The sequence below is a fragment of the Rosa chinensis genome, chromosome 5 (assembly GCF_002994745.2).
Source record: "Rosa chinensis cultivar Old Blush chromosome 5, RchiOBHm-V2, whole genome shotgun sequence".
NCBI lineage: Eukaryota > Viridiplantae > Streptophyta > Magnoliopsida > Rosales > Rosaceae > Rosa > Rosa chinensis.
In genome coordinates, this window is record NC_037092.1 from 22,559,336 (window position 1) to 22,576,796 (window position 17,461).

At 35.9% G+C, this 17,461-nt stretch overlaps 1 protein-coding gene and 1 pseudogene across 3 annotated transcripts in view; both read left to right on the forward strand.

Annotated features, from left to right (window-relative positions):
- The window catches only part of LOC112166880 (cytochrome P450 CYP72A219), a 36,211-nt gene extending 22,840 nt beyond the window's left edge, over window positions 1–13,371 (forward strand). The window contains exons 1-5 of one of the 3 annotated variants that reach the window (XM_024303801.2): window positions 10,613–11,029; window positions 11,218–11,435; window positions 11,853–12,100; window positions 12,192–12,582; window positions 12,807–13,371. In XM_024303801.2, coding sequence (XP_024159569.1) covers window positions 10,741–11,029; window positions 11,218–11,435; window positions 11,853–12,100; window positions 12,192–12,582; window positions 12,807–13,229 — 1,569 coding nt within the window. In that variant the 5' untranslated portion in view covers window positions 10,613–10,740 and the 3' untranslated portion in view covers window positions 13,230–13,371. Of the gene's footprint in view, window positions 1–10,612; window positions 11,030–11,217; window positions 11,436–11,781; window positions 12,101–12,191; window positions 12,583–12,806 lie in introns of those variants that run through there. The other 2 variants (XM_024303802.2, XM_024303803.2) reach the window with 2 other exon arrangements.
- Window positions 4,622–10,023, forward strand: LOC112166884 (annotated as a pseudogene).
- Window positions 13,372–17,461: the final 4,090 nt, after the last annotated feature.

Consider the following 17,461-nt stretch of genomic DNA (forward strand, 5'->3'; position numbering starts at 1 on the left):
TAGGTTTTTATTTTGATTTTTCACTTTGATTTTGGGATAGAATCCCGCTGATTTTGGGATAGAAGCCCACTCATTTTTTTACTTAGGTTAGCTCAAGGTTCAATTTCCCTCCAATGCATATAAAAAATAATTTAAAATTTTAGACTCTGGAAACACACTGCCACGGCAAGGCATCATGTAGCAAATTTCATTAAAGAGCAACACACCAATTTAGCACCGCCATATGTGGCTGCGTTCTCAAAATTAATTCATAAGTATAGTCAAAGCATTTAGAAATCTGAGAGATTGAAATAAAAGTGTACTTATGGGGAACTGTAACTATTAGAAGATGTGATGTGATCGACCTATTTTCTTTGTCTCTTGGTCAGTTTATGTTATGGATTGTTACTTACGCTATTCATTTGATTCCCTACTCAATTGTAGTTAATCTCTACTAGATCTAAATTAAATAGTGAATAATAAAAATCTAACTATGCTCACTTGCTCGTTCGCCCCTCCTTATGGTTAAAATTTTGATCTGGCACTTTTTCATTACCATGAAAATTTATAGAAGCAACACTTTATCTCTCTCTGTTTGATCAACCACGGACTAGTCTCTTTGTTTGACTTGGTATTACATATTCTTTTTCTTTTTTTTAAGTTACAAGGAGGTCTTAAAACGAATCAAACAACAAAAAGCAAAAACTAAGTTACAGCTTACAAACCTAACAAAAGATTTGGATATAGAAACTTCACAAAGATCATCATGAAAAGCAGTAGCAGCTTGGGGAAATGAAATATTTTTTTTTCTTTGAAATCTTCATATAATTGAGGGATTTCTCCTCAATTGGATTTCATACAAAGAATTAAAGTATCAGTTTATACGGGGATATATTGAAAATATTTTAGAAAAGAATTTTCGTTTGAAATATTTAATTTATTAGCCTAACTCAGATTTGCCTTGAAGAGATTTCTCTTTACTGAGATTGCCTCAAGGGGAATTTTCTTCACCCAAATTTTCCCCTTGAGGGGATTATTCCTCTCCCATGTTGATCTTGTAGGGATTTCTACTTACACAGATTCACCTTAAGGGAATTTTGCCTTACCCGAATCCACCTTGAGAGGTTTTACCTCACTCAGATTTGCCTTGAGGAGATTTCACCTCACCTAAATCCGCTTTGAGAGGTTTCACCTCACTCAGATTCGCCTTCAGGAGATTTTGCCACACCCAAATGCTCTTTGAGAGGTTTCACTTCACCCATATTCGCATTGAGGAGATTTCGCCTCACCTAAATCCGCTTTGAGAGGTTTCACCTCACTCAGATTCACCTTAAGAGAATTCTACCTCACCCAAATCTGCCACATAATTATTAAGTAACAATCTGTAGAAGTCGTCGCCTAATTATTTTTTTGTGAGAGGTTATCACATAAGAATTAACTGACAACACATACAAGTCGTTCTCTAATTGATTTTCAGCGAGGAAGTTCAAGTTGCCACACAAATATTAAGCGACAACCTGTACAAGTTGTCACTTAATTGATCGTTTGCAAGAAAATTAAAGTTGTCACATAAACATTAATCGACCATTGATAGAAGTCGTCGCCTAATTGGTTTTTAGCGATGAATTTCAATTGTCACATAAACTGACAGGACCCGCCCCGAATTTCACCCTGAAACCCGATGTGGCCCTGTGGGGTCCATTTTAGAGGTAACTCTGCCAAAAATGGCATAGTTGTCACTACTTCCGCAGTGTAGGATCGCTTGATCCTTTACTCTTTTTTTATATCCCTGTGTATAGTAGTATTGCTCTGATTAACCTTTGGGATTAGTATTTTTGAGTTTTGTGTTTTGTGAAAGTGGAGTTGTTGGTAATCGGGTTTCAGGGTGAAATTCGGGGCGGGTCCTGTCATAAACATTAAGCAACAACCCATTGAGCTCGTCGCCTAATTGGCCTTTTGCTAGAAAATTAAAGTTGTCATATTAACATTAACCGACAACTCGTAGAAATTGTGGCCTAATTAGTTTTCAGTGAGGAAGTTCAGGTTGTCACATAGTCATCAAGCGACAACCTGTAAAAGTCGTCGTTTAATTGGTCTTTTACGAGGAAATTGAAGTTGTCACATAAACATTAACTGACAGCTAGTAGAAGTCATCGCTTAATTAGTTTTCAGTGAGGAAATTGAAGTTGACACATAAACATTAACCGACAACTAGTACAAGTCCTCGCTTAATTAGTTTTCAGTGAGGAAATTCAAATTGTCACATAAACATTAAGCAACAGCTCGATAAAGTTGTCGCCAAATTGAATTTCAGCGAGGAAATTCAAATTGTAACATAAACATTAAGTGACAACCTGATAAAGTTGTCGCCACATTGATTTTCAACAAGGAAGGTAAAGTTGTCACATAATTATTAACTAACAAGTTACATAAGTGGTCACTAAATCAGTCTTCAGTGACAAAAATCTAGTTGTCACATAAACATTAAGCAACAATTCACAGAAGTCATCGCCTAATTAATCTTTTGCAAGGAAGTTAAAGTTGTCACATAAACATTAACCAACAATTGGTAGAAATTGTCGCCTAATTAACATTTTGCGAGGAATTGGATGTCGCATAATGTCATATGGGCGACAACTGTCAATTTCTTGCAAATTCCTACTTTATGCGACAAATTGGTTGTCGCCAATGGGATCATGTGCGACAACTGAAATTTCCTCATATTTGCCAAGCTTTTGCGACTAATTTTGGGTTGTCACAATGAAATTCCTCGCTTTTGCTATTTTCTCTTGTAGTGTACGTACTTTTTAGAGATCATATGATTATGTTACGATTTTTACGTTTCGATGGTTTCAATTTTCGATTCGTGAGGATCCGATCGTTGGATCGTCATATAATTGTGTTTTTGTGATTTGTGTGCTAAGTTTAGATCGTATGTGATTAGGTGCTTGACTGAATTATATTGGGCGAACATTTTTTGATTGTGTGATCTTGATTGTTAGAGAAGATGCAGCTGGAATTAGAGGTGAGTAAATTTACGAACCAAATTTCATTATCGTACATTTAATCACTAAATTGTGAAAATTATTTTATGAAAATAGATATTTGTTTTAAATTTATATGAACTTGTTCGACTATGGTTCATGGGTAAGTAAAATGAGATTTTAATTATAAAAATAAATTTCTCGATTTTCGTGATGTGTGAACTATAGTTGGTATTAGTAGGCATTCCTGAATGAATGACTGCGTATATATATATATATATATATATATATATTTACGTGAAATATATATCTGGATGGTGTGGCATTGAGTAAAGTAATATAATGGTGATTTTATTTGGATTATTATTTCGAGCATTTATTTTTTGCGGAAATACAACATATATTGGTGATTTTTGTGGTGACACAAGCAATGTCTGCGAGTGAGTTCGTTCTTATTTTGAGGTATAACTTTCGGAAAACAAAATATTGTGGGAAATGATATTTTCTTTTGTTTTGAAAAGTGTTTGAAGATTGGGAATCACAGGTTGTGATTTTTTTTTTTTTTTTTTTTTTTTTTTGTGATTTGGGTGACATTTTGGGTCAAGTGTGACTCGTTTAAATGTTTTGATCTAAGGGTCAGGTTGATCTACGGATCTGGAGTCGCAGGTTGTGACCTCAGGCAATATATCAGAAATCACGACTTTGGCTGGGTGAGTGGTTACGATTGGTTAGAGCTCTAGTCTATCTGCCAACGTGTCCAGGTTGGAACGGATTTTCATATTGATTTGTTAGGTTAACATTTCCTATGATTTTGTTACGGGGTGACTTGTAATTGTTTTTTTGGTAAAATGTGTTGAGTTTTGGAAGGATTCATTAGCACGAATTGTTGATTTTTTTAAATTAATTTCCTTTTTCATTTCTATTGTCTGATTTCCTTATTTATTTTCCATTTCCATTTCTATTGTTTGATTTCTTTATTTATCTTTCCTGTTCACTTCTATTATTGATTTTTACATAATCTTATGAACTAAGCTATATGCAGGGATTACTATAATTTCTATTTATTGATTTTAATGTAGTTTCCTGAACTAAACTATATGCAGGGATTAATGTGGTGAATTTTGCCAATGCATTCTGGTAGATAATATACATGCGTGTCGTAAATGAATCTAGAGTCTGATTTGGCGAATATTCTCAAATAACATTTCATGAAGTTTTTTAGTGACATGATCTGGGGCTTAGAGTGTTTACCTATCTAAATAACGCTTAAAAAATGTTTGCCAATTGTCATGACATGCATGTTTATAACAACACCTTATTCAATAGGACAGACGTTGTACAATAATTTCTTAACTTGTTTGTTGCTTCTCTGGATTGAATTTAGCTTTTGTTTTGTTGTTTTTGTTTTTTGTTTTTTATTTTCAGTAAATGTGGATTTCATTAAACACATGCCAAGATGACTATTATATATCATTCTGCTGCCTTCAAACTAGACAAATCAAGAAGTTGCAGTAGGTAACTATTATGATACATAGGACTAGACCACCTAATAGGATAACTATTATTATTATTCGAACTAATCGCTTACTTATTAAAACAAGCCTCCAACTACGAAAATTCTAAGACACAGCATATAGGCATAGCACCTACACAAGAAATTAACTACACATCTGCCTTGCCCATCAGTCGAGGGTGGGAGAAGGTAAACCCAACAAATGGATTCTGATTTGGGCCCAAAGACTTGGGGCAGATTTGATCTGGACACCCAAGCCTGGCAGTGCCGCACTTCTGCCACGCCGTCGTCAATAGCAACAAGGTTGCCTTAATTATGCCAAGACCGGGGAGGAAGTTTCAGGTCGCCGTCGAGATTCAACTGCTACCAAATCTTAGAAGCACCATGACCATCACCACCACAGGCTGCAGACCTTGGCACATCTGTGTGTGGGAGAGAGATCGGCAAGAAAGAACAAGAGAAGAGGGCTGAAGGTATTGTTTCCCAGATTTCTATGTTTTTTTGTTTTGATTTAGGGGTTTTTGTAAATGTCAAATGTTGTGGTGCTACTAATTGAGCATGGAGTGATTCAGTATGAATGTGACTATTGTGTTTTGCTACCATCTGTCGGTTCCGACTTCGAGCTATAATAACAAATGAGTTGGCTTTGATTTTGCTTTCTGTTTCTATTGCTTTTGAACGGATTGGGGTTTTTGATTTATTAGGGGTTTTGTTGATGCTGGATGCCAATAGCGTTGATCATCTTTAAATTGACTATACCTATTCAAATGTAAAAAACGGTAGTGAGGGGGATTTGATCCAGATACATTTTGCTTATACACTATTCTTTTCTTAGTTTTTGCAATCTCTGTTTGAATACACCTGAGTTGATCATAACTTACAGGCAGAGATCAAAAGTACAACTTGGTTTGACTTTCTTTCTATTTCTTATTTTCATATCTATCCGTATGTGATTTTGGTTTTTGCAGAAAATTGAATCCAAGTGTTTATATACTTAATCTCAAAGAAATTTGTGGTGAAATTTATATTGATGCTCTCAATTGTGATTTTGCAGGTCAGTCAGTATGTTCTTAAAGGAAGCAGCTTATTTGTTTTTTGAATGAATTGGGATTCAGGTGAGTTGCTGTGCGTCATGATAGTAAATTGTTCAATACATATCTGTAAATATTCAGTAGTGGATACCTATGGTTTAATCATTCAATTACATATTTCAGATTGAATTTAAACATACATTTAGATTACATAATTCAGATTCAATTTAACATACATTTAAGATAAGATTAATTCTGAATTCTTCTACATGTTGAATGCATGTATTCCCCACTCATTCCACTTCAATTTTCACCTTTTTCTGCTGTTGTTTTATGAATTTTCATGTGCTTTAGTTCTGTTTGAACCAATTTGATAATGTATCCATTACTGTAATCGAAGCAAGCCATCATATTTTGAACATGTGAGTAATTGATTGTATTTCAGTTGGTGTATTGATCAAGTGGTGTCTACTTCTGTTAGATGCTTGGAGTCAAACGAATTGAGAGGGTATTACCAACTGGTACTTCTTTGAGTGTTTTTGGTGAGGTATGTTGTTGCTCAATTAATATTATACTATAAGTACTTAATATGATTTTACATGCAAATTGACTAAAAGCTAATGAATGACCATTAGTGTTCAGATGATATATATCGGTTTATATTATAGAATTCCAGCATAGACCAACATTTTTAATTTAATATGTTACCAATTGTTATGGTGTACACTCCTATAAACGGATTTTTGTTTTAGTTTCATAATCTCAGTTTGTTTAAAGGACATTCTTTGATTGAAATTTTGTTCGTTGAAATGTTATGTTGTAAAGCAGTAATATATCCTATCCCTTAATTTTGTTGTCATTACAAAACGTTTTATTATCTCTGGGTGTTTCAAATCTATGTTCAGGCAAGGGTACCATCTTCATTGCAGGTATACGTGTTTTCAGCACCCAAACTATTATCTCTGGGTATCTGAGAGCAGTTGCTTGACTTACAAAGGATTTGGAAGCTTAAATTGCCTTGGGTCATATGTTGGGCATTTCGGATTAATTTGGGTTTGTAGGGTCTGGAACAAGCACTATCTTCAAGCAGGTATAGCCTTATATTATAATTGATGTCTTCAAAGATTGTTGGTAAGGCTTTCTCTTTCCATTTGAAATTTCATATCATGGGCTTGAAAATAGTGTCTGCACAAAACATTGACCAAATAATGGCTATTTGTTAAAGTTGATACCTATGGTCTAGGGAGGTCTGCAGTGAATTGTGATTAATATTTTTCTTCTTTTTGGCAAATTATCTTCAGGGGATCAAGTAGTCAGGAGTAGTTGAAGCCCCTGGACTATGTTACAAAAACATACCTGCTGTTGTTACAACTGCAGTTGGCCAAATCGTAAGAAAATGATATAGCAATTTATTGTCAATGTCTACTTATCAGAATAGAAATGTAATACATTTTTGTTCAGACATTGGTTACAGTAGCAATTTTTTGAAAAATATAAATAGACAAAGCATGGTTAGTACACTGGGGGAGATTCTAACTGAAAAGTTGAGAACTCTGTCCCAGATATGCAGTGCTTATTTTGGATGCTTATGTAACACCGTCATCCCATATGTCATTAGTTTCAATTGTTTGTGGAACACACTTTTACGCTGGGGCACTACAGAATTTGTATTTTTATTTTTTTATCTTGGGGATAATGGGTAGTGCAGAATTAACGCCTATGAAGAGAAAGGACATGACAACATTAGACATTAGATATTTTGTGGATACATATGGCCTCGGAGATAAGACTTGAGACATGAGGTCTATCATCGAAGAAAAAAACCTAGCCATATATTCCTGTAAGTATCGATGGAGACGGGGTGAGGAGCAAGACATTTTCCTCCCTTCCAAGCAACTCTCTCTCTCTCTCTCTCTCTCGCTCTCACAGCCTTGTTTCATAGCTTAGCTAACTTTGAGATATACGAGCGTCAGATATGGAAGTAACACTGGCTAGTTGGGTATCGCTGAGCCTTGTTTTGGTTAGCATAATACTGAGATGGGCATGGAGTGTGCTGGATTGGGTTTGGCTGAATCCGAAGAAACTAGAAAGATGTTTGAGGGAGCAAGGCCTTCAAGGAAATTCCTACAAGTTCTTGTATGGGGATGTGGAGGAGAACTCTATCCTGCTAAAACATGCAAAATCCAAACCCATGAACCTCTCCACCTGCCATGACATAGCACCACGACTCATCCCTTTTCTCGATCAAACCGTAAAAACTTATGGTATGCCACATTACCTTTTATATATGAATATATGCATGGTGATATATGTGTGTAATACAGTTAACGATGTTCAGTACCATATGCATGCTTGCCATAAAGAAGACGAGCGATTTGTAAACTTAGACCTGAGCTCAAATGTTTTCAGTCACAGGCAGAAGTACATGAGTAGTACTACGTACTTGTAATTTGTGCATATTTGAAGATGTTTTACAAGGTTTTGTTTATCTAGGTGCGATACATCCATAACTATTAGACAGTATATTGATCCATTTAAGTTCTATCTTCGACAGGTAAGAACTCTTTTGTTTGGAGTGGCCCCGTACCAACCGTGACCATTATGAATCCTGAAGATGTGAAAGATGTCTTCACAAAACTTGATGATTTTCTTAAGCCAGTTTCAAACCCACTTTTCAAGTTGCTAGCAACGGGTGTTACAAACTATGAAGGTGAAAAATGGGCTAAACACAGGAGGATCATCAACCCAACATTCCATGTAGAGAAACTAAAGGTAGTACAGATAATTATACTTCGTAGTTTTCATTTTTTCGGTGGAAATAATCATATCAACCTCATTAAGAGCTACATGTAGAGAAAACAAAGGAAGGAAAAATAAGACATGAGTTTCATTTGTATAAGGTACATGTTGCTCTTATCTAAGCCGGTTGGTAGTGCAGAATCATTATATTTTCTGGGAATGTAACAACTTCTTTATGCCTTTCCAATATTCTGTTAATTAGTACGTGTGGTGTTTGCAACAGCAAATGTCACCCGCCTTTCACAAAAGTTGTGATGAGATGATTAAGGAATGGGAGAGCTTGGCTTCCAAAGAGGGCTCATCATGTCTGTTGGATGTTTGACCATCTCTACAACAGTTGACGGCTGACGTCATTTCTTGAACAGCATTTGGAAGTAGCTATCAGGAAGGAAGGAAAATGTTTGAACTCCTCAAAGAGCAAGTAATGCTTGTAGGAAATGCCATACAAAGTGTGTACATACCAGGATGGAGGTAAAAGTCAAAATTTCCCTTAGAAGTTACTTGAAAATTTATTCATCTTCTTCATGCCTTTACTTTCTCATCATAACTGTTTTTATTTCTAGGTTTCTACCAACGAAGATGAACACGAGGATGAAGAAAATTGACAAAGAGGTAAAAGGTTTACTTAAGGGTATAATAAATAAAGAGAGAGGGCCACTGGGGCTGGTGAAGCCTCTAAACATGACTTATTAGGTACACTTATGGAGTCAAAATTCAAGGACATCCAGGGAGATGGGAAGGTTGGGATGAGTACTGGAGATGTAATTGAGGAATGTAAACTGTTTTACCTTGCTGGGCAAGAGACCACTTCAGTATTGCTGGTTTGGACAATGATATTACTTGGTCAAAATCAGAATTGGCAAGATCGAGCAAGACAAGAGGTTTTTCATGTCTTTGGAAGCAACAAGCCAGACTTTGATGGACTATCTCACCTAAAAGTAGTAAGTACACAATACATATATACTTCTAACTTCTACTTCAAGTATCTTTAAATTATAATTACATGAAATACCCACTACAAGAAATAAGGAAATTTTTCTGGAAGAAAAGGGATTGATGTTCTTACATTTTTGTTGGTTATAATAGTTGATGTATGCTCTTTATGATTTACTTGGGCAGGGGAATGAATTTGTGTGATTGACTTAACCTTGACTGTATGATCCTGTAGGTAACCATGATTTTATATGAAGTTCTTCGATTGTACCCACCTGTGGATTTTATCTCTCGAACCACTCACAAGAAAACACAACTCGGGAAATTCTCACTACCAGCTGGAGTCCAAGTCCATTTACCAACAGTGCTCATTCACCGTGACAAAGAACTGTGGGGTGATGATGCAAACGAGTTCAATCCTGAGAGGTTTTCGGAAGGAGTTTCCAAGGCGACAAAGAGCCAACTCTCATTTATCCCTTTCGGAGGTGGTCCTCGGATTTGCATTGGACAAAACTTTGCTATGATAGAAGCGAAGTTGGCCTTGTCATTGATCTTGCTACACTTTGACTTTGAGCTCGCTCCATCTTATGCTCATGCTCCTTCTGCACCTATGATTAGACCACAGTATGGAGCTCCTATCATTTTACAGAAGCGCTAACGAGATATGTTACGAAAATGGCACCTATGTATGTGCTTGTAATTAAGTTGTAAGCATGCTGCATGAAGTTTTCTCAGAAATATGTTGCTTCTGTCATCTCGCTTTTATATATTTATCTTTTGCGGATATGTGGTAAACGTCAAAAACGAGGTCGAATACGCACAATCACTCTCATGGTGGATGTCTTCTATCTACTATTGATCCCAATATCCGATCTCCCCATCACAAATGCCGCACTACACGATAGCAGCCGCGAGTCACAGCAGTAATTTCATAGTTGCGGATCATTGGGCGAATAGTATCCGATGCTCTTTGGGCTTGTGCTGCGTTTCAATTTATATTCTTCAACGCCATAGCCAACTCAATCCCAGCAAATACCAATTATAAAATATGAAAATAGACAAGGTCTATTTAAGTCATTTCGATTGTGTGCTTCTAATTGTTAAAAAAAGTAGACTAGTGTGATAAGTTTGAACTTTGAAAGGGAGACCTCATCTTTGATGTTCCTGTGATTCTTTATACTAAACAGACGAAATTTGAAACAATCAATTTTATAATTGAATATTTAAGTAATTTCGAACTTTTTTAAACTTGTCTATTTATTTGGTCAAAACGAAAAGAAAAAGGATGAATTGTCTATTATCTATTAACACACGTGCATAATTCTGTGCTGGTTGCGTTAATTAGAGATAGAGATGGAGATAGAGGAAGGAGCAAGGTATTTTCCTCCTTTGGAAAAGGTCAATTAACTGTTCGATTTCGGTGCTTTACTACTATACAATCCAGAACCTCTGTCTGTCCATCTGTCTTTCTCATATAGCTTTGCTAGCTAGACAGTCAAATATGGAAGTAGCAGTGGCTAGTTGGGTAGCACTGAGCCTTGTTTTTGTTAGCATAGTAGTAAGATGGGCATGGGGTGTGCTGGATTGGTTATGGCTGAAGCCGAAGAAGCTTGAAAGATATTTGAGGGAGCAAGGCCTTAAAGGCAATTCCTACAGGCTCTTTTATGGAGACATGAAGGAAAACTCTGTCATGCTCGCACAAGCAAAATCCAAACCCATGAACCTCTCAAGCTCCCATGACATAGCATCACGATTCATCCCTTTTCTCGATCAAACTGTGAAAACTTACGGTATGCCAGATATTGTTTAGGATAAAAGTTACGGGAACTTCATCGACTTGTAAAATTATTATGAGTGTAGTTAGAAACTCAAGTTTTGGACTAGATTTATTAGATCTTTCTGAACGAAAAAGAAAAATGATATAACTTTATTTACAGTGATGTGAGTTACATGAATTATATATATATATTTTTTATAGGTAAAAACTCTTTTGTTTGGATTGGCCCCATACCAAGGGTGAACATTATGGATCCTGAAGATGTGAAAGATGTCTTCACAAAATTAGATGATTTCCGGAGGCCAGCAACAAATCCACTTATGAAGTTGCTAATAACAGGTATTGCAAGCTATGAAGATAAGAAATGGGCTAAACATAGAAGAATCATCAACCCAACGTTCCATGCAGAGAAGCTAAAGGTACTGATTACTAAATATAAATAGGATTAATTATAGTTCACCCCCCGAATTATGGTGGTGCTTCAATTTCATACCCATGACATGAATAGGTTTTTTGGTTCGATGACATGAATCACTGATATGTCCGTTATCTGCTCATTTGACATTACTTGATTCAATTTAATGGAAATGCCACTAGGAGAAAAGGAAAAAAAGAAAAAACTAAAGAGTGGAAAACCAACAGCTCCAATCTCCCAACCTACCTCGTCGCCCCTACTCGTCCTTCTTCGCATACCCAAATCTTTAACCGAGCCATAAGTGTCAATTGTAACATTTATGATTATATCTTTGAATAACTTTCTAATAGTGACAGGAATGTGCAGCTATCTCTTACACTCATCTAATTAGTATTAATCTCTGTTGTGGTGTTCGCAATAGCGTATGTTACCGGCATTTCACCAAAGTTGTGATCAGATGATTAAGGAGTGGGAGAGCTGGGTCTCAAAACAGGGTTCATCATGGGAGTTGGATGTCTGGCCTTCTCTTCAAAATTTAACGGCTGATGCGATTTCTCGAACAGCGTTTGGAAGTAGCTATGAAGAAGGTAGAAAAATATTTAAACTCCTAAAAGAGCAAACAGCATATACAATAAAAAGCTTGCAAAGTGTTTACATTCCAGGATGGAGGTAAAAGTTTCAAATTCTTTAGAAGTAGCACAAAAATTTACTCGTCTCCTTCATGCTTTCACTTTCTCATTACAATTGTCTTTGTTTATAGGTTTCTACCAACTAAGATGAACAACAGGATGACACAAGTTGACAAAGAAATAACAGGTTTACTCAAGGGTATTATAAATAAAAGAGAGCAGGCCATTAAGGCAGGTGAAGCAACCAAAGATGACTTATTAGGTGCACTTATGGAATCAAACTTGAACGACATTCAGGAACATGGGAAGAACAACAAAGATGCTGGGATGAGTACTGAAGACGTGATTGGGGAGTGTAAGCTCTTTTACTATGCTGGGCAAGAGACCACTTCAGTATTGCTGGTTTGGACAGTGGTTTTACTTGGTCAAAATCAGATTTGGCAAGATCGAGCAAGACAAGAGGTTCTGCAAGTCTTTGGAACCAACAAGCCAGACTTTGATGGCCTAACTCACCTTAAAGTTGTAAGTACACGTATACTAGCTTCTATAATTCAATTCAATTTTTCCTCTAAATTACATCAAATACATATCCTCTACAAGGGAGGACATTTTTCTGAACTAAAAAGGATTGATAATCTCGCATTTTTGTTTATTATATGGTTGCTTGATGTATGTTACATGAAATTTACTTGAGGAATGAATTTGTACGTATGATATAGTTTAACCTTGACTTCATAATCCCCTAGGTAACCATGATTTTACTTGAAGTTCTTCGATTGTACCCAGCACTGGTTGTGCTTTCTCGAACCACTAACAAGACCATACAACTCGGGAAATTCTCACTACCAGCTGGAGTCGAAGTGGGCTTATCAACACTGCTCATTCACCGTGACAAGGAACTGTGGGGTGATGATGCAAATGAGTTCAAGCCAGAGAGGTTTTCAAAAGGAGTTTCTAAGGCAACAAACAGCCCATTCTCATTCATCCCTTTCGGAGGCGGTCCTCGAATTTGCATTGGACAAAACTTTGCGCTGACAGAGGCAAAATTGGCCATAGCATTGATCTTGCAACACTTTACCTTTGTGCTTTCTCCATCTTATGCTCATGCTCCTTCTGCACCTATGATTAAACCACAGTATGGTGTTCCTATCATTCTACAGAAGCGTTAACGAGTTGCTTATAAGAAAATGATATTAAACAACATATTTATCCATACTATAAGTTTCCACCTGTAAAATTATTAATTATCCACACCTATAAGTTTCTACTTGTAAGCGTACTAATTTATCCATAAGTGTGTAATTGTAAGCATATTTATCCATAATACTTATAAGTCTACACGAAATCTTGTCAAAAATTTCTTAATTCTGTCGATTTTATACAGGGTTAAAATCTGTTTAGTCCCTATATTTTGCCTCTTTCATCGTTTCAATCACTAACATTTCAATGGAAAAATTGTTTGCATTATATTTTGCAGATGCAATTCCGATCTCCTCATATTTTTCGAGAAAGTAATCGAGTTGCTAGTGCTTTAGCAAATTGTTGGGTTCTTCATCTGTTGGTTTCATTTGATGGGACTTGACTCCCTCTTTTATTCATGCTCATTGTGATAGCGATCGACTAGGACTACCAAAATTTTGTTTTCGGTAGTTGGTGTTGATTGGTTTAGTTTTTGGCTTTTTGCTTGGGAGGTTTGGTTTGGAACCCTCTTTAATTTAGCAATTTTTTTTCCAAATTTTGAATTAAGGAGCTTTTTGCCACACTCAGTATTGTATATAGAATTAGTGGAACTTTTAAGAAATCTATGAAATTTAAAAGTCTGAGTGTATTCAATATAGACTTTTAACAGTCCATGAAAGTCTTGAGGTATTCAATTATGATTTTTAAAGACTTCATGAATTCCACCAAAATCTAAGAGTATTCAATTAGGACTTTTAAAAATGAATAAAAGTACAGAGGTATTCAAAATATCATTCATACTTATGGAATTAGAAAATCATGGACTTTGTAGTGTTAACTATACATACCAAACTCCAATAATTTTCCAGCCTCCAGACCAAAAATTTCAAAAAATCTATCAAAGTTTCCTCTTCAAAAAAAAAAAAAAGTCTATCAAAGTTCTTCTCTCTACGCACGAATAAGTTTGTCCCTCATCATATCTCTTTCTTAATTTTTTGTCTTTTGTCTAATCTTTTATGATATCAACCTTTTTTGATACCCAACATGTTCATTGTAGTTGTAGAATGTGATTTTTGTTTTTGTTTTTTTTGTTTTCAATTGAGATACTTCGAACCCTAATAGAAATAAAAATGATTTATGAAACCCTAAAACTCAAATATTGTGGTCTAACCCTAAGACCTTGAACCATACTAAATTTTATCTTATTAATTAATTATTCTCATTAATTTAAATTTATATTATGGTTCAAAAAAAGGTTGAACAATTGAATTTCAATTGATTGATTATAGATCAAGACATTGACCAATATTGCTACAATATATGTTAATCGGCGAAAACAAAATTGATGAGAATAATTAACCATAAACATCAAGTGATCTATATTGTATATTTATGTTGTTGGGAGATTAGGAATGAGAACAAACTCCTAGACAGACTAACAATCATTTATTTGAGTCAATTTTTATTAGAAGATACTAGAGCATTGAAGAGAGAACAAGTTATTATTTTGTTTTGTGTTTGGGCTGCATTTGTTTTATTTTTATTTTTTTGTTTTATTTTTATTTTTTTATATTTTGTACATCTTAGGAAATTTGTAGAAGTCATTCATAATAAAGTATATAGATTTCCATGAATCAATAAAAGTCTGTTGCTAAAATCAATGGTTTTAAGAAATCCATAACAGTCTATCAACTTTTTAAAGAGTCTATGGACTTTTTAAAAAGTATGTCATTTAAAAAAAAGTTTGCACAAATCCAAATACAATACACCCTCCTCAATCTCCAGCCAAAAAGAAAAAGATTTGATTTTATAAAAAAAAAAAGAGTTGTTTGGCACAATCCTACTTGTAGTTTTTTTTTTTTTTTTTTAAAGAAGGGCTGGTGCCGCCACTGCCCTCAAGCCTCTATTAATTAAACTACTGAATACAGGGGGGGACATTGAGCCTGAACCTCTGATTACAATAAGCATCTAGAGTACATCCTGAAATGTTATTATGAGTCCCTACACAATACAAGTATTCAAATAAGCACCAATTAGCAAAAAGTGCACTATTGGTTACTCCATTTGCTTTGACATAGTGGTTGCATACCGAAAAGATAACTCGATTACAACGAAGCATAATTACCAAAAACATAGCTTTCCAACTATGTTGCCGCCGACAAACGCCGCCTCGCACTTAGAGTGCACACATAGACATTCAGCCTTACTAGCCCTATTAGAACTATGCAGGGACTTATTACACGCCAAAGAAGCGACAAAAATAAGCAACTAAGGTAAATAAAACAATAAACATAAATAAAACATCTAGCCCAGGCCAGGCTGAACAAAAAGGCCCAAACCCAAGTAGTAAACTAGGAGAGAGAAGGCCCATCAACTGCTAGCTAGCCATGCTTGGCCCTAGCCCTACCACTACACCCGTCGCCAAACCCTTCGTCGCGTCGCGTCGCGTCGCGTCGCTCTGCCCTCTCCACCACACCGCCTTAGTCGACCCGCCATAGCATTCGCACTCTGGAGAAACGGTAACGCAGATCGCATTCAAACCATGGATAAGCACAAGCTTCGTCGAGCCAAAGAGAGGTGTCGTGGAGAACACCGATCCTAGATCGGAATTGTCCGATCAAAAGCAGATCGAGTCATTCCAATCATACCCAGGCCGCACCACCCCCAAAACGTCATTGCCCAGCGGCCTCTAAACCTGCAATACAAACCACCGAACAAGCCATCGAGGAGCAAACCAATTGTAGCCAACTGTCGGGAACTCCCCCTCCTTCACCTCCCAGATATCCATAGCAAACTCCTCGATTGAAATGAGAATGTCGATTGAGGAATCCGACCTCGCACCAGCCTCAAAACAGAGACGACAATGACCCACTACACCAATTTCGGAATCAGACAACACATATCAGAAGACAGCAAACATTTTAACTGTCGTCTGAAATAATCAAATGACAGCAAGAAATATTCTGTCGTCTAAGTTTTCGAATCCAACAATAGCTTTTTCTTGGCTCTTAGGGGTGGATTCGGTTTACTTCGGTTCGGTTTTGAGCCAAAACCGAAAACCGAACCGAATTTGTACTTGGTTCGGTTTTCCATTTTTCAGAATTCAAAACGGAAAACCGAACCGACCCTTCGGTTCGGTTCGGTCTGGTCCAGTTCGGTTTTTTTTAATTAAAAATTATTAAATAATTCTTAATAATTTAAAAATAATTTATAATTAATTTTTTTTAATAATTTTTTTTCCTAGGCCAGTTTTTTTTTTTAAATACAAAAATTATTTAATAACGGTTTTTTTCCTTAGGCCTGTTTAATAATTAAGTCTCTCTCTTTTTGTTGGCCTTTTAAGCCCCTTGATCAATAGGAAATTAGGAATGAAGGCCATTGGAGCCTTTCTGATATAAAAATAAATAAAAATAAAAAGAACAAACCATTAACAATTAAAAGACCCAAAAAACAAAAATATTCACTCTAGGTAGTGAAGATCTTGATGAGCTCTTCATCATTGTTGTGTTTGTCCTTGATTTTCTCATGAAGTGTCAACCTCCACTAGGCCAATAACCTCAATATACAACACTTTTTACACAACGAAAAAAAAAAAATTGCTGTGTGATGATGGAAAGTCAATCACACAACATGACTAAGAACCATACGTTGTATAAGGCCATAAAAATTTTGATGTTTTCATGGAGAAGGTGATTGCACAACACTGGCAGGAATATTTTGTTGTGTGAATGATTAAAAAAAGAGTGGTAGAATTCCCGCCTAGATTGACACAAATTTGGGTCCAAATATGTACTACATTGCACAACATCATGGTTATACCTGTTGTGTGATACTAGGTTGCAATTTATCATACAACAGTTTTAGACTTGTGTTGTATGATTAAATTATATATTATTGACAATTCTGGATGTGCCCCCAAATGCTACTCCTTCTCCCCCAAAACGTACAATTTTGGAGAACTTATATAGGTCATGGTTTGAGGATCCTACAACGTAAAAACCTTATTTCTGTTGTCTGAATGAAACTTGTTTATCGTAGCACCAAAACCATTGTACATAGCGCGGCTGCGCGGGAACTTTCCCTCCTTGGAACCTAAGCTGAAATTTAAGTTGTAGACGATCAGACAACATATTGGGATGTGTTTGTTGTGTGATGCATTAATAAAAAATAAAAGGAGTGTTGGGTTTTGACTTGGACAAATGAATAACACACCCTTTTCTGA